Here is a 17,183-nt window from a genome sequence, read left to right as displayed (position 1 = left end):
AAGGATGCAAAGTCTGGTGTTTGCAATGGGCAGGGAAACACATCTGGTTTTCATTTTCTCATTGTGTGGAAGAAAAAGAGGAGAGTGTGCCTGCAACTTCTAACTCTCCTGCCCTCTGCTGCTCAGAGTGAGAAATGTCCCAGCTTCTAGAAGGACATCAGGACAAAGATATGTAATGAAAATAAGTCCAGGCTGGCTGTCCTTGTGGGCATCAGCTGCTGGCATCTGCATTGCTGCTGCCATGAGCATGGCAAAGCAGGTAAAAGATTGCTTTTCCTTGTGTGACACAGGAGCTCTTGACTTGAAAGCTAGAGGGATGCAATAGAAAGAGCTGCAACCTCTGCCAGACATGGCAAAGGTGAGTGGGATGTTGTTTCAATTAGTGCTGATGTCAGGAAGGACTGGCAGGATGGAAAGGCTGGTGTTTGCCATGGGGAGGGAAACACATCTGCTTGTCATTTTCTCTTTCTCTTTGAGTGCCAGATAAAGAGCAGAGTGTGCCCTCACCTTGGACCCCTCCTTCCCTCTTCTGCTGAGATGGAGAAATGTTCCAGCTTGTAGAAGGACATCAGGACAAGGATATGTAATGAAAATAAGTCCAGGCTGGCTGTCCTTGTGGGCATCAGCTGCTGGCATCTGCATTGCTGCTGCCATGAGAATGGCAAAGCAGGTAAAAGATTGCTTTTCCTTGTGTGACACAGGAGCTCTTGACTTGAAAGCTAGAGGGATGCAATAGAAAGAGCTGCAACCTCTGCCAGACATGGCAAAGGTGAGTGGGATGTTGTTTCAATAGTGCTGAAGTCAGGAAGACTGTAAGGATGGAAAGGCTGGTGTTTGCCATGGGCTGGGAAACACATCTCGTTTTCATTTTCTCTTTCTCTTTGAGTGCCAGATAAAGAGCAGAGTGTGCCCTCACCTTGGACCCCTCCTGCCCTCTTCTGCTGAGATGGAAAAATGTTCCAGCATCTAGAAGGACATCAGGACAAAGATATGTAATGAACATAAGTCCAGGCTGGCTGTCCTTGTGGGCATCAGCTGCTGGCATCTGCATTGCTGCTGCCATGAGAATGGCAAAGCAGGTAAAAGATTGCGTTTCCTTGTGTGACACAGGAGCTCTTGACTTGAAAGCTAGAGGGATGCAATAGAAAGAGCTGCAACCTCTGCCAGACATGGCAAAGGTGAGTGGGATGTTGTTTCCATTGCTGATGATTGCAGGAAGGACTGTAGGGATGGAAAGGCTGGTGTTTGCCATGGGCTGGGAAACACATCTCGTTTTCATTTTCTCTTTCTCTTTGAGTGCCAGATAAACAGGGGAGAGTGTGCCCTCACGTTGGACCCATCCTGCCCTCTTCTGCTGAGATGGAGAATGTCCAAGCTTGTAGAAGGACATCAGGACAAAGATATGTAATGGAAATAAGTCCAGGCTGGCTGTCCTTGTGGGCATCAGCTGCTGGCATCTGCATTGCTGCTGCCATGAGCATGGCACAGCAGGTAAAAGATTGCTTGTCCTTGTGTGACACAGGAGCTCTTGACTTGAAAGCTAGAGGGATGCAATAGAAAGAGCTGCAACCTCTGCCAGACATGTCTAACTTGAGTGGGATGTTGTTTCCATTTCTGCTGATGTCAGGAAGGACTGTAAGGATGGAAAGTCTGGTGTTTGCCATGGGCTGGGAAACACATCTTGTTTTCATTTTCTCTTTGTCTTTGAGTGCCAGATAAACAGGGGAGAGTGTGCCCTCACCTTGGATCTCTCCTGCCCCCTGCTGCTCAGAGGGAGAATGTCCAAGCTTCAAGAAGGACATCAGGACAAAGATATGTAATGGAAATAAGTCCAGGCTGGCTGTCCTTGTGGGCATCAGCTGCTGGCATCTGCATTGCTGCTGCCATGAGCATGGCACAGCAGGTAAAAGATTGCTTTTCCTTGTGTGACGCAGGAGCTCATGACTTGAAAGCTAGAGTGATGCAATAGAAAGAGCTGCAACCTCTGCCAGACATGGCAAAGATGAGTGGGATGTTGTTTCAATTAGTGCTTATGTCAGGAAGTCTGTAAGGATGTAAAGTGTGGTGTTTGCCATGGGCAGGGAAACACATCTGGTTATCATTTTCTCTTTGTGTTACCGAAAAAGAGGAGAGTGTGCCCTAATCTTGGACACCTCCTGTGCTCTTCTGCTGAGATGGAGAAATGTTCCAGGTTCTAGAAGGACATCAGGACAAAGATATGTAATGAAAATAAGTCCAGGCTGGCTATCCTTGAGGGCATCAGCTGCTGGCATCTGCATTGCTGCTGCCATGAGCATGGCACAGCAGGTAAAAGATTGCTTTTCCTTGTGTGACACAGGAGCTCTTGACTTGACAGCTAGAGGGATGCAATAGACAGAGCTGCAACCTCTGCCAGACATGGCAAAGGTGAGTGGGATGTTGTTTCAATTAGTGCTGATGTCAGGAAGGACTGTAAGGATGGAAAGGCTGGTGTTTGCCATGGGCAGAGAAACACATCTGGTTTTCATCTTCTCTTTGTCTTTGTGTGGCAGAAAAAGAGGAGAGTTTGCCCTCACCTTGGAACTCTCCTGCCCTCTGCGGCTCAGAGGGAGAAATATCCAATCTTCTAGAAGGACATCAGGACAAAGATATGTAATGAAAATAAGTCCAGGCTGGCTGTCCTTGTGGGCATCAGCTGCTGGCATCTGCATTGGTGTTGCCATGAGCATGGCACAGCAGGTAAAAGATTGCTTTTCCTTGTGTGACACAGGAGCTCTTGAGTTGAAAGCTAGAGGGATGCAATAGAAAGAGCTGCAACCTCTGCCAGACATGGCAAAGGTGAGTGGGATGTTGTTTCAATTAGTGCTGATGTCAGGAAGGACTGTAAGGATGGTGTTTGCCATGTGCAGGGAAACAATGCTGGTTTTCATCTTCTCTTTCTCTGTGAGTGCCAGAAAAACAGAGGAGAGTGTGCCCTCAACTTGCAACTCTCCTGCCCTCTGCTGCTGAGATGGAGAAATGTCCCACCTCCTACAAGGACATCAGGACAAAGGTAAGTAATCAAAATATTTCCAGGCTGGCTGTACTCGTGGGCATCTGTTGCTGGAAAATTTAATGGCAGTAAACTGCCTAGATAATGACAGAATGAGGGTGACAATGGAATGGTACGTAATCACAGTGCAGTGAAAAAAGTATGCAGGGTGCAGGAAGGGAGGTGTGGACATTCTGAGTTGCAACTCTTTATTTGCTCCAGAAAGCTCTACCAGAATGGAAGACTGAAGGAAATACTTTGAGTGTTTTTTTAATGTGACTGGATAAAAGATCCATGTGGCAAATTGAATAACTGAGTGGTAAAGGGACATAGATACCTCACTGTTACATGGAACCTTTCAATTCATCATCTGAGCACTGTGTACAGGACTTGGGAATATAAGTATTAGAGGATGATGGAATATCTTTATTTGGAAGGGACCTCGAGGATCATGTATTCCACCTCCTGGTTCCACACCGGACCTCCTATGGGTCAAGCCCTGTGTCTGAGAGCATTGTGCAAATGCTCTTTGGCCTTTGTCAGCTCAGTGCCAAACCACTGCCCTGGGGAGCCAGTGCCAAATTCCATGTATCTAGTTCATCCTACAGAATGATGCCAAGAACAGTTATAGAGATCGACTTACAAACAAAATTCTTGTCTTGAAGTAATGGTACACTCACCATTTAAAAAAAAAAAAAGAAAAAAAAAAAAAGAAAAAGGAAAAGAAAAAAGAAGAAAAAAAAAGAAAAAAAAATTAAAGCCACATTCTTACGCTGGCATTTTACAGTATTGTCAGATTTTTGTAATTCTGTTTTGTCATATAAGATTCTCTCATCGTGAAATAATGACCAAATTCTCTTTTCAGATCTAAACATACAAATGCTAAAGTCAGCAGTGTTGTTCAAGAGTACATTACCAGCTCAAACACTGCTTTGGCTGTAAAACTGAAGGTAGTAAGGAATTTTATCAAGGAGTTAGAAGAAAACATGTAAGTGTAGATTTAAAAGCAACCTGTATTGTTACTTAGAGTTTGATATAGTGTAATCCAATGCACAGTACTTGTAACGTGTGTTTTACAAAATGCTTTGCAATGTAGGCATCTATTAAGATAAATGCTGCAAGTTCTAATATGTCCATGACCTTTTCAAACAGTTCCTTACTCCTACACATCACTACGAGTAGTTCTTCTGTCAGGAAGGATCACCTGAGTAATTAACCTGTGACCTTAAGTTTGGAATTAACTGCATACAGTGGAAGTAAGAGCTGTGGGTTATTTTGCTCTTTCAGTGTTGAACAGCCGAGGTGTTTTGTTTTGGAGGGTGGATAGTGATGGGACAAGTGGGGAATGGCTTTAAACTGAGACGGGGGGTGTTGAGGTTTAGGTTGGAAGTGAGGAGGAAGTTTTTCAGGCAGAGGGTGGTGAGGCACTGGAACAGGTTGCCCAGGGAGGCTGTGGATGCCCCATCCCTGCAGGCATCCAAGGCCAGGCTGGATGTGGCTCTGGGCAGCCTGGGCTGCTGGTTGGCAGGTTAGAAAGCCCACAGGACTTTATTGCAGCCCTGGGTGCAGGGGGACCACTGCTCCTACCATGCACACAGGAGAGCTGGAGCACACAGGTGATGTACATTCCACTTGTGAACATTCCTGCAATTGCAGAGAGCGTGCGCCTGTTCCAATCACTGCTGCACAGATTAAAAACTGATTGCAGATGAGCTGTTTTGGTATGGGGTTCTTGCCAACGGTCTGCAGTGGCTGTGTGATTCCTCGGGGAGTTGCTCTCCAGCCCAAAGGTCATGTCCTAAGTCGACCAGATCCCGTTTGTGTCCAGAAATGGCTGACAACAGCTCAGCTGCTGGTCAAGTTTCTAACATCACACTGGCCTTGCTCCAGTGTCTGTGTCATCAGCCCCAGCACATACGGTGCACCTCTTCAAGGCTTTGGAACACTGAGACTCTGCACTTGGGCTCCAGACATCCTGCTGCTGCAGTAAACACAGCCTTCCCTAGACAGAGCATCGCTGTCCTGAAAGCTCTGAATTCAGTGCTGAAGTCCGAATTAATTGCCAGGTATCAATCTAACACCGAATTTGTTTGCCAGAGGAGATGAGGGCTGTGCTACCCATCATTTCAGTAATTCTGAGTAACTTTCTGTTTGCCTTTACCAAGGTCTGCTGTAACAATCGTGGTATCAGGAATGTCTGTCTGTAATCATTGTGAGGGTCTGAGATCTGATTTTTTTCTTTCTGGAGGGACCAGTGAAATGAAAATTCAGACATGTAAGGAATAAACACAATTAATAGGCATTTCTGATCAGAGTGGAGTCACTTCTTGTATTCAGAATCACAGATTCATCGAATTTTGTCATTTGTATTTGTGAACATCAGTTTCACAACACCAAGAGGTTATTCTAGCGTTTGTATCTTGCAACTTTGTATATAACTACATCACTGTAACCATAAATGTCTAGGAGTATGGAGATGGAGAAATTAATCTTCCTGTAATTCTCTGTACTGTACCCCCGTGGTTGTCAATACCTAATGCAATTGATAAATTGAAAGCTGTCCCTAACAAAAAAACATCTGCATTTGTTATTGAAATCACACTGAGGATCAATAAATCCAAATGCTTCTAGCATAACCACGATTATAGGCAGTGTTTAGACAAGCTCTTACAGGAAAACCATGAACACAGGGCTAAGGAGAGACTAAGTGATGCACTCTGCAGGAATACTCATGGAAGTATTCACAATGCAGGAGTCTGATCTGATTACAGATGCTGTGCTTTAAGTACCCCTTATCATATCTTTTTTTGTCACTATTCTTAGGAAAATATCCTAAACTCGGGGTATCAGATACCACTAAGAAAGAACTCTTACATCGTTCTTATACGTCTAAAGATCTCAAATGTTTGGAGGGCACTGGTTGTTGTTGGAGATTTCTGTGACCTCCCTCCCAACAGGTGTCCTATTTTCCTTCTTTGTAAGAGCAGGAACTTCTTCACGGTGAGCATGGAACAGGCTGCCCAGGGAGGCTGTGGGTTCTCCTTCTCTGGAGATGTTCCAGAGCCGCCTGGACGCCCAGCTGTGCAGCCTGCTGTAGGGAGCCCGTTGTGCAGGGGTTGGACTCAGTGATCTCTGGAGGTCCCTTCCAAGCCCAGTTCTTGATTCTGTGGTTTTAATCCTTGCTTCTTGCAGCAGTGCAGTGTTTCAGAAGAGAGAAAAAATCAGCTGGATTTCTGTGGTTGGTAAAGCTGTGCTGAGAACTGGGCTGACTGCTGCACCTGGAAATGTGTGCAAAGTCTGCAGACGCAGAGGAATCACTTTTCCCTGCAGGCTGAGCTTGTCTAAGGTAGCTCCTTGCTTGGTGAGCTTCTGCTTTAAAGGATCAAGCTGCATAAGTAAGGTAGTTTAAAAAGCAAGCCTGCCAGTACTTTTTTAACTAAGTGATTTTTTTTTTTTAGCAAGGGAAGGTTTGAGATGCTGTTTTTTGATGGAAGATGGAAGATGGAGAGAGGAAAAGCAAGTGCAAGGCATGCTGTGCATAGCCACCACATGGCATCTGCACCATTTCCCCCTGCACAAAGGAGGAGCAGCTCACAAGCTTGGCCTGGGCCAGGGAAGGGAGCAGACAAACATCTGGACCGACCCCAAACGAGCTGGTTCTGCAGGTTGGGTGTCTTCTGCTGCTTGTCTCACATCCTGCTGCTCAGCGGTAGATTTGCTCAGTGCTAACAGGAAACTCACACAGCATTTCTGTTTCAGCTGTGCCAACGCTTTGATCCCTTGCTGCTTGGATGGGGCGTTTGAAGAATGATGCCTGTGCTGATGTCCAGCCAGGCTTTGGGGATGAGTCTCCACACCAGGGTCCGTGTGACAGGACTGAGGGTTGGGGATCCAGCCAGGTCGAGTCCAGCGTGCTTTGCTCTTGTTCTTAGTGCTTGTTTTTGCTCAGGAGGGCAGGAGGTGAACCTCGTGAACCAATGCCTGCAGACGGGGTTTGCAGAGAAAGAGGTCCTGCAGGCCTTGTGTGACAGCCACGGAGCTGCAGCGAGGCTGCATCAGTGTAAAACACCAGAGATCCACGGAGGTGTGAAGGGGAGCTGTGGGCTGCAGTCACGCAGGAAGGGATGTGCATGCTCGGGTTTGGTTGTTGTGTGTGTGTTAAGTGACTGTGATACCACTGCTGGGTCAGTGTGAGTGTACGGAACAAGTGTGACAGCCTTTTTGATGGAGCCCTGTGAAAGGAGTCCTATGGATTTGAGATCCAACGATCTGCCCGTGGGCATCATCCAGGAGTTGGGGTAGGGGATGAGGCAATGGAAGTTGGTGTAAGAAAGTGATTAAGCAGTCTGGCAGCAGTTCTGTGTTTCTCCCATCTCCTGCTTTATTTCCTTCCAGGTGAAATAGATGGGTGCTGCAACATGCCCTTGAATGTAACAAAACCCACTCTAGTGTGGATTTGACATGGGCCCAGCACTGCAAGGTACGCTGCTGGGAGGAAGCGTCCATCTGGCTGAGGGCAGGAAGGCCCTCCAGAGGGATGCACTGAGGCCAGTTGTGCGAGGCTCAACAAGAGCAAGCGCCAGGTCCTGCGCTTTGGTCATGACGACCCCGTGCCAGCTTCTCCAGGATTTGGCTGGGGTAGAATTCCAAGCAGCCCCTGATTCCAGAACGTTGGGCTGGGCTGTTGGAATCTTCTGCCCTTGTGACTGGTCTTGCCTCCCCACCCTGTCCGTCGTGGTGGAGCAGCCTGGTGGCCCTCAGTGATGTCATAAGGGCTAGAATGAGGGGAGGAGCAGTGCGTGCTGCGTCCCTTCATTGGAGCGCTGGAGCTCTGACTGAGCAGCTCGCTTGTTGCACTTGTGCACCGACTGCGTCCCTTTGTCTTCACACCGTCCTGTGCAGCACCTTGTAGGTAAGCTGAGACAGTGTGGGAGAGACGGGGGGACAGTGAGTGCTGAGAACTGCTGGCTGGCGGAGCTCATAGGATCACATTATCTCCATCAGCAGAGGGGTGGCCATGAGGGACAGGGAGGTGATCGTCCCCCCCTGCTCTGCTCTTGTGAGGCCCCAGCTGCAGTACAGTGTCCAGAAAGACAGGGAGCTGTTGGAGAGGGTCCAGAGGCGAGCCACAGAGATGATCAGGGGACAGGAGCACCTCCCCTGCAAAGACAGGCTGAGGGAGCTGGGCTTGTTCAGCCTGGAGAAATTTTTCCCTCGTAATCTTTGCTAAACCATGGAAGCAAACTGACCTGCTCTTTCTCTCTCCTCTCTCCACCCTCTGCCTGCTTCCCTGCTGCAGCTTTTGCTCGTGGAAGATCAGAGCAAAGTGACAAGGAACGGCTGCGGATTCGTGAGATTTCTCTCCCTCGTTCTGATCTCTTGCCAGGTACCTGCCATGGTTTGTCCCCCCACATGCTTTAGCAGCCCGTGACGCCCCATGTTTAGTAACACAGCCTCATCCAGCTTTGATGGGACGCTGGTCACGTGTGGGTTTTCTCCACGTGCTCTGCAGCTCAGCCCTCAGAAGGATGCTGTCTGTGGTGCTGTGACCAGCTGGTCTACAGGAAACCAATCCCTTAGGCAAAGAGTCCCAGCCCCAGCTTGTGCAGAGCTGCACAGCATCACCAGGGACACCAGCAGGCGTGCTTGGGCTGTGTGAGTGTGCCCGACAGCTGTAGGGAGCACAGCAGAGATGTGAACAGAGAAAATAAAAGTGTGTTTCTTTTCAGTTCCAGCTTGTCACACCTACGCTGATGGCTGTGGCGTGCAGTGAGATCAGCTGTGGGCCTGACCTGGCATGGACAGAGGTAGAGTATGAAGCTCTGATTGGTCTTTGTTCCCTGACTGCAGCCAGCAGAGTGAGCCGCAGATGTGCTCTCCTGCTTTCCAAGAGAGCTCCTCTGTGGCAAGACAGCAGTGCAAGCGTGGCAAGTTTTTAAAAGTACCAGAGCCATCTCGGCTGTGGGGTTTGTCCTCTACTGACTTTTCCCTTGAAATGGCTGCAGAAACAACAATCATTCTCTGCTCTGTTTGGCCTCGCTGTTGGTTGGACTGCTCAAGAGAGCTGCTTGGTGCTTGCAATGGCACTGTTTGCACCTTGTAACTGCAGCCGTAGCTTTGGTTTCCCTCTTCACGGTCTCCTAGCATCTGAAACAGTCAGCCTTCCTGCACAAAGAGCGCAGGAAAGGATGGGGCAAAATGGACAAGGCCACCTGTCTGTGTCAGTGCCATTGCTGATTAGTCTGGGTGGGGAGAGATGCATCTTTGCATTGCCTGGCGTGTGCCTGCTGCACACCAGGGAGAGAAACAGCCGTTATTACACTTGCAGTTCCTTCTGAAGTGCCCATGATAAGGACCGAGTGCATTTCCTGCAGCTTTCTCTGCAGATGTGCTCCTCACCTTGAAATCCTCCTTGTTGGTTCCCAGCTCCTCACCGTGGCCTGTGCTCTCTGTTTCAGACTGAGAACAAGGGGAAGCCCCTGCTGGACCATGAGGTGGCACCTGTGAATGTTCCAGCTATTGCTGCTGCCCATGCTATTAAGAGATACGTTGCCCAGGCAGCGGATGAACTCTCCTTTGAGGTAAGCAGTTCAAGGCGTTCCTTGTTGCTCAATTTTACAATGGCAAATGCCTTCAGAGCTGCACTGGTGCAAGTGCTCTCAGGCTCGGCCATGTTTGGCAGTGCAGAAGAATGCAGACATTTGAGCTGTGCTTTCCTCCCAGCTGTGCTGAAGCTGGGACTGACGTTGCAATCTCTTGCAGGTGGGAGACATCATCTGTGTCATCGACATGCCACCAAAGGAGCTGACCCCCTGGTGGAGAGGCAAGCTCGGCTTCCAGGTAGGCACAAGCTTCAGACTGGAGAGTGCAACTTCAGTAGAGGCAGGAATCTCAGCTTAGAGCTGCTCTGCCTGCATAGGATGCCTAATGGACATAAACAGTTTCCCTGTGTCGGTGTCAGAGGACCTTGCCTTTATCTGCAAATGTTGAAAAATTATTACGTTTGTGCTTTGAACTATGGCCATTTTCTGCTGGATAGTCTTATGGAACGTCAGGCAAGCACGTTCCGAGGGAAATGTTACGTGGCTTTTGGTTTAACAGTTCAGATCTGAGAAGTGCTGCATGCAATAGTTGGCCTCTCTTCTTGTTACAGGTTGGATTTTTCCCAGGGGAGTGTGTGGAACTCATTAATAAGAACATTCCTGAGGCACTCATCAACTCAGTGCCAAAGCCAGGTACGGATGTTACATTTGATGGTGTGGGAAAGCAAAATGAAGTCTTTTTTGGGGTGCGTTCAATGTTTAGTACCTCCTTAATCCATCCCACATTGTCCTCTGAGTTGATGATTCTTCATGCACACCATGGGGCAGAGATTTGGCCCAATCCTCCTGTGTTTATGACTGGACTTAGGGAAACTATAGAACTCTCATGGAATGGCTTGGGATGGAAGGGACCTCAGGGATCCTCAAGCTTCCACTTCCCTGCATCAGGCTGTGCTGCCAGCCCCCACATTTAATGTCAGATTAGACCAGGCTGCCCAGGGCCCCATCCAACCTGGCCTTGGGCTCCTCCAGGCATGGGGAAAATCCCTTTTTGTATGTACTGGTTGGTAATGTTCTTCCCGTTCTGACGTGCTCTGTAGAATGTGCTGTGCTCGGCCTCGTCCAACGGAGCCAGACCTGAAATGACCTGGTTTCTTCCTTTTGTTGTGCAGTGCCCAAGAAACGCAGCAAGATCCTCACCTTCCTTCGTTCCTTGGTGAAGGCCCGCCCAAAGAAACCAACCGAGCGGGAGGTGGAGAAGGAAAGGGTGTTTGGCGGTGACCTGGGAGAGCATCTTCTCCACTCCGGTCGTGATGGTAAGGAGCTGCCCATTCCTGAGATCTTCCTCTGCTGGGCATCTAAAGAAGATGAAAGGGAGCTCATATCTAGCAGGGGGCAGGCTGATAGCCGTGGAGGCACGTGTAATGGGAGTTGATGGCTGAAGGATAAAGTGAGGCGGATGCTCCTAAGAGACAAGCACATCTGTATTTGCTTCAGCCAAGCCTGGCTGGGCTTAGTGGATGGGATGTGAAGCACAGCCTGCAGCAGGACTTGAATCAGGAGCTCCACTGACGGCTGGCACGTGTTCTTCAGTCCCCCAGGTCCTCCAGAGCTGCGCTGAGTTCATTGAGCAGCACGGCGTGGTGCAGGGGATATACCGCCTGTCCGGCGTCGCGTCCAACATCCAGAGACTGCGGTAAGAGTGCTGCGACTGACACAGCCTGAGTGCATCTGGTGTGGCTTTGGGCTTGCCTTCCTCTCGCTCAACCGGGTTTGCGTCCCTCTCTCCAGGCAGGAATTTGAGTCGGAGCAGATTCCTGAGCTCACCGTCCGCGACATTCACAGCGTGAGCTCCCTCTGCAAGATGTACTTCAGGGAGCTCCCGAACCCTCTGCTCACCCACCAGCTGTACGGCAAGTTCTCGGTAAGCACAAGGCCACGTCTTTCATTTCCCTCTTCCTGGGCCTCTTGGCAGATGGCTGCAGCAGTGCCCCAGCTCGGAGGCCCTTTTGCTGTCAGCCCCACGAGGTTTACTCGCAGTGGTGTACTAGCCTGATTGGTGTCTCGCTCCCTTTCTGCACTACTCCAGGATGCTGTTGGTGCCGCTACAGAGGAGGAGCGGCTGCTCAGAATGCAGCACGTCATCCAGCAGCTGCCCGCTCCTCACTACAGGTCAGTGCTGCCCTCAGCCTGCTGAGCTCAGCCCTACTGCATTGCAGAGGGCAACGATGCGGTTCCAGGCTCTGTCTCATGCCGGCAACACGATGCCTGTGTATGCTGAAGGGTTGAAGGCTCCATGGGGTTACTTTATGGGGTCAGTTCCTGGGCACGGGGGCACGCTTGGTGCAGCTGATGGCTGCGGCTGTGCTGTGCTGGGGCTTGGTGCTGCAGCGTGGCACTCAGTCAGGTTGGATCTACTTCATCTTCGGTGACAGTAGCAATCACAAGAAGTAGCATGAATGGAGGTTTGCTTTCTGAATTGCAGCACGGCATGCTCGTTGGTGCTGAACGTTTGCCTCTCTTGTTTTCCAGGACACTGGAGTTCCTGATGAGACACTTGGCGTGTCTGGCTGGGAGCTCCACCATCACAAACATGCATGCCAAGAACCTAGCCATTGTGTGGGCTCCAAACCTCTTAAGGTAAACTGCTGGTTCTGTTTCAACACAACGCTTACATCTGTTCTCCATTAAAAAAAAAAACAGTGCTCCCTTTTTCTCCATCAAATGTGCTCTTCTCCTGTAAAATCTGTGGCTGACAGAAGAGCAGGAGCCTGAGCTGTTCTCCATCCCCACGGGCACAATGTCTAGGTGACAATTTCTGCAGTCTTGTTGAGATGGGACTGACGTGTCCTTGATCATCCAGGGGAATTTCTGCAGTGGCATCACTGATTGCCCACTGCGGAAGTCTCCAGAGCCTCAGCTGACAGCTTTTGGCTGCAACAATTCAGACTCGGGGAAACGGTCTTGGAGAAATGACTTCTAAAATCTGCCTTTTCTACAGATCACAGCAGAACGAGTCTGCCTGCGCCAGCGGAAGAGCTGCCTGCATGGAGCTGCAGACGCAGTCGGATGTGGTGGAATTCATCATCAACCACACAGACGTCCTCTTCTGCTCCAAATCCAGAGCAGACATCGCAGATGCAGCAGGTGAGTGTCTTCTTCCATTAGCTTGATCTTGACCTGACACCTTGACCAAATGCAGGCCTTCTCCAGGACCTTTGAGATTCTCTTTTACCTTCAAGGGGACAGCAGACCTCTGGACTTCCATTAGGGTATGGCATCCTGTTGCTGGATGCTGAGAATGTCCAAGCCCAAACTTCACAAGGAGGAAACCGTCATTATTATGGTTTGCACGCAGGAAAAGCTTGATGCAAGTGTGGCAGCGAAGCTTTCTCAGTTCCCTGCCCCCATTTCCTTGGGTTTTTCCTTGCCTATTTTGATACAGTAAGCTGCTCTTAATGATGACCGTGTCCTTTGCCATAAACACACCTCTTCCCACATGGTTATTTTGAGCTCCTCTTCTTCCAGTGGCTCGGATAAGCAAGCCTGAGAAAAATACAGCACCTCCCCCAGAACTGTGGTGGCTGTGCTGCTGCTTTCTGATCCTCGCTCTTACCTGTGGTTTTCCCTGACAGGGCACAATTCTCTCCCAGGGCCCAAGTCTGTGGGGGTCTCTTCTGCTGCCACAAAGCTGCTCAGCCTGGAGGAGGCACAGGCACAGAGGCGAGGCCACAGCACCTCTTCTGTGGTAACAGAGAGCAGCCGGGACATTGAAGTGGAAGAAAGCCCTGCAGCTGGGCAGGGCAAATTCCACACCGTCGTTGACTTTCCATCTGACAGGTAAAGAGGACTTTCTTTTCCAGCACCCAGCATCATTGTTTGGGTGGGTTTTTGTGTTTTCCTGCAGAAACCAGGCAGTGCTAGGAACAAGCAACTGCTGCCAAGAGCTCAGTGCTGCTCTTCCCTCACCCTGCACCACGCACGACTCACAGCATTGGCTGTTTTCTCTCTCCAGACAAAATCCACCCAGCAAGAATGAGGAATCACCAGCTAGCAGTTGGTGTTGCTGCTTCAGCCTCAGGAAGCCATCCTCTGGCAGCAAACGCCAACTGCAGCGCAATGCCAGGCAGCCCTCAGAAACAGCAGTGGTAGTCCTGGCAGGTAAGGGTGCAAATGCAGCTTCCAAATCCCTGCTTTTCAGGAACATACAATTCAAGCTTGCTCTGCACTTGTATCTCTTTCTAGCGTTCAATCCCGTGCCTAAATCTTCACCCCTGATCAAGTACCACTGTCGTAATTCAGCTTGTGAAAGTTTGACACTAACCCCTGTGTATCCTTTCTAGGTGAATCGAGCCCTTGCCAAGCCATAAGATCCAGGGCAAGTAGCGAGGATGCTCTGTGTGCTTCCATCAGTGGAGAGCTCTTAGGAAGCACAAATTGCTGCAGTTCCAACAGCAGCCTTCCATCTAACAACATTACTGGAGAGAAGGAGCTCATCGAAGTCCATGCTCTCATTACACCTGGCTCTGCTGAAGTTGCTGACCTGAGCCTCCCAGACACCACAGTCACAAGTGTGGATTTTAACCCAGAGTCTCTGCAGTGCAGCCCATCTGAAGCACAGTGTGAGTGTCCCGACAGCAGCACCTCCATGCAGGAGCAGGTCAGCATCAGTGAAGAGGAGCAGAGCCTTTTGCAGGGGGACTTTCAATCAGACCTCCAGTCCCAGGCACCGGACAGCAGCACTGAGAGCTCTGAGCCACTCTCTCCATGACAAGACAGGATGAGTCCCATCTTCACCGTGGACCTCTCACACCCTCCTGTCCTTTATATAATAATAAAAGCACACTCGTGCTCAATCAACGCCTTGACTGCCTCCAGAGTCTTCATTCACACGGACTGGGATGAATGCAGCACACAGCAAGGCACCCCAGCTTGCAATGCTGTGGCTGTGGGGTGCGTGCAGCTCAGCTCCGGGTTTGTTCCTGTTTTGTCTGGCTTTGGGATGTCTGCAGGGGGAGCTCTGCTACCATTTGGCATGGTAGCAAATAATCTCTCGCATCCTGGATGCTGCTCATGATACTCCCAAGCTTCCTGGCTGTGGCTTTGTGATGCTTTTCAGGGCCTTCTGATGCATTTTGATGCCTTGGATGTTGCTTAACACCTCCCTCCTCCCATCATGTCCTTTCCTGGCTCCCACCTACGAGCTGGCCCTGCAGATCATCTCCAGACCTGTCATCAGCACACTGCGGCAGGAGAAGCTCCCCCTGGCCAACGTCAGGCAGTACTGCTTGGTCTGCAGCTCAGTGGCCATTTCCCTTTTAGGCGGCTCCTGCAGAAGAATCAAGCAGCAGAACCTTTTGCTCACCCTGCACCACACAAATGCTGCAAAAGCAGAAACAACCTGGGAATCTCTGGTTTGCAAGACTTCACAGACACTTATTGACTGTGTCTGATGGTTCCCTCCCATCCTTGATTTCCTTCTCCCCTTCTCCTCGTCTGATCCCACTGCTGAGCCATGATCAAGCTGCCCAGTGTGGCAGAGCATCGTGCAGAGCCGTGCTGGCACCTCCTCCCCTTCCTCTCCTGCAGCTCAGCCTGCAACCTGAGCAAGTTTTTTTCTGAGAAAGTGACCAGCTCTTTTCCATCCCTTTGCCCCTACAAACAGTTGTCCAGAGGATCTCGTCCAAGGATTCCTGGAACAGCCTGCAGCTGGCTCTCCTGAAGTTCAGGCTCCTGCCTTTGCTTCCTGCCAGGCCCGCATTCCTTGAGATCACCAACTCAAGGAGGGCATGGTCACTGCAGCCCTGACCGCCTCCTGTCGTAACCCCTGGTGTGCACCATGTCCAGCAATGCTTCCCTTCTGCTTGCTGTGCCCAATGCCTGCACCACAGAGTGATTCTCACTGCACTCCAGGAGTCTGTCAGATTGCTTGCAGCCAGCCATGCTGATTTCCCAGACTGACTGGAATCCCCCATCAGGATGAGAGTCAGTGAGTGCGATGCTTCTGCTGGCTGCAGTAAGCAGCTCCCACCAACAGGCTCTCTTTCCAGGCGGCTGTAGCAGACCCTCACCTCCAGAAGCCCTGCACTGCTGCACTTCCTAATTTTACCCACAAGTTCACAACCTGCTCATGGCTCTTCTTAGTTCTTTGCAGTCAACTTCTCATCATAGAGGGCAAATCCCTTGCCTTCCAGAATTCCATAGTATCAATTGTGTCTGCTAATGTCAGGATTTTTTTTCTTTCTTTTCTTTTTCCATTTTCTAGGTAGGAAAATGAATTTCTGAGCCAGGAGAAGCAGAAGTGAAACAGTCTTCCTGGCACTGCTCAGGTTGCAGGAGTTGCCAAGTGCTCCTCAGGTAATGTGTGCTGAAGAGCTGACCTTGGTGGCAGGGGCTGTGGCTGCATTTTGTGCCTGTCATGCGGGAATCCAAGAAAGCCTATTCAGAGCAGGAGCTGCAGAGCGAGATAAACATCACGAGAAGGTAAGGCTGAGAAGCAAGGACACCTCCGGAAAGAAGAGAAAAACTGAGTCAAGTGAGCTGCGTGACGGCCGTGTGATGCTGACCATGATTGGAGGAAGAGCGCATGGCTGGGAATGACTGATGGCTCTGGTTGGATGGGTGCCTGTGTGCACAGAGTTAAGGAGTGTTTGTGGGATGTTTTGCTGGCATCTAACGGCTGTAAGGGGAAGTCAAGAGAGAAAACTTGTGAATGCATAGAAGGGATGTTAAAATCTGGAACAGACTGTTTGGATCAGTCACAGCTGAGTCCAGATTGCCACACTGTCACAACCTAGGGCCCAGGATTTTCCTTTAAGAGTGCCAACTGCTTATTTTAAATGATAAAAGGTAACATTGAAAAAAGCTTCCCTCCTTGCATTAGAATAAGGCATTGATATTTGATGTTTCTGTCTTTCCATTCCTTTAGCAGCCTGGGTGTTGATGCAGCTGCATGCATCTGCTGTCCTCCCCTTCTGTTTTGTGTAAAAGAACAGTAAAATATGCAATCAGTGTGAGATCTTTCTGAAGTATTTTACTTTATTTGCCCCTAGGCTGCAATGGCTGGGAAATGGCAGTGTCACCCAGGAGCCCACACGGCGACCTGATGTCTCATTGTTGGGGTCTATTGGAAACCACCACGATGACAAAAGAATGCCTGGGATTCCTCCGGCCCAAATGCCAAACCTTGCACTTGGCTGTGCTGAACCTCATGAGGTTCACCCAGGCCCACCTCTCAAGTCTGCTGAGCTCAAACAGATGTCATTTTTCTCGTGTCCTTCCATTCCGAGTCCATCTGTTCCCCAAAGCAAAAGAATTTGGAGGGAACCACCGACAGTTATGTGAGCGATTTCAGCGTCTGTTTCTGATCATGGCAACAACTTCAGAGGTCACACTTAATTTACGGTGCCCGTTGTAATTCTGACCAAGGCTGCAGTTGCAGCTGACTTCCCAAGGCTGCAAGACGTGGTGGTGACACAGCCTTGTGCTTCTGCATTGGTGCTCATCCCACGTTTCCTTTCTCTGTCTCGCAGGTCAGCTCCTGCTGGAAGCAGATGGTATCCCAGTGTGAATGAAGGTCAGTGCAGGAGCAGCTGCTGATGGGAGGAAGGAAGTCCATGCTGAAGAGCTCT

At 49.9% G+C, this 17,183-nt stretch overlaps 1 protein-coding gene and 1 long non-coding RNA gene across 2 annotated transcripts; both read left to right on the top strand.

The window, feature by feature from the left end:
* The first annotated feature begins 8,746 nt into the window (after positions 1 to 8,746).
* Positions 8,747 to 11,252, top strand: LOC149912600 (rho GTPase-activating protein 32-like). The gene is made up of 6 exons (XM_090131855.1): positions 8,747 to 8,817; positions 9,469 to 9,591; positions 9,773 to 9,850; positions 10,164 to 10,245; positions 10,725 to 10,868; positions 11,146 to 11,252. Exons 1-6 carry the CDS (start codon positions 8,764 to 8,766, stop codon positions 11,250 to 11,252), a joined length of 588 nt encoding a protein of 195 aa, XP_089987981.1. The 5' UTR covers positions 8,747 to 8,763.
* Positions 11,253 to 13,121: 1,869 nt separating this feature from the next.
* On the top strand, positions 13,122 to 14,006 carry LOC149912599 (uncharacterized). Its single transcript, XR_016462184.1, has 3 exons — positions 13,122 to 13,392; positions 13,568 to 13,713; positions 13,896 to 14,006. It is a non-coding gene; the product is annotated as an uncharacterized LOC149912599 (long non-coding RNA).
* The last annotated feature ends 3,177 nt before the right edge of the window (positions 14,007 to 17,183 follow it).

This window comes from Phasianus colchicus, chromosome Z (assembly GCF_987193195.1).
Source record: "Phasianus colchicus chromosome Z, bPhaCol1.hap1.1, whole genome shotgun sequence".
Classification (NCBI taxonomy): Eukaryota; Metazoa; Chordata; class Aves; order Galliformes; family Phasianidae; genus Phasianus; species Phasianus colchicus.
The sequence above is the reverse complement of the archived record's forward strand: the minus strand, read 5'-3'. Positions and strand labels throughout refer to the sequence as shown.

What these genes read in the sequence shown, in the direction of transcription:
- LOC149912600 (XM_090131855.1), top strand. Translation starts at nt 8,764, where the DNA reads ATGGCTGTGGCGTGCAGTGAGATCAGCTGTGGGCCTGACCTGGCATGG. An exon ending in CGGATGAACTCTCCTTTGAG is followed by an intron (nt 9,592 to 9,772) that starts GTAAGCAGTTCA and finishes AATCTCTTGCAG; the next exon opens with GTGGGAGACATCATCTGTGT. An exon ending in CAACTCAGTGCCAAAGCCAG is followed by an intron (nt 10,246 to 10,724) that starts GTACGGATGTTA and finishes TTTGTTGTGCAG; the next exon opens with TGCCCAAGAAACGCAGCAAG.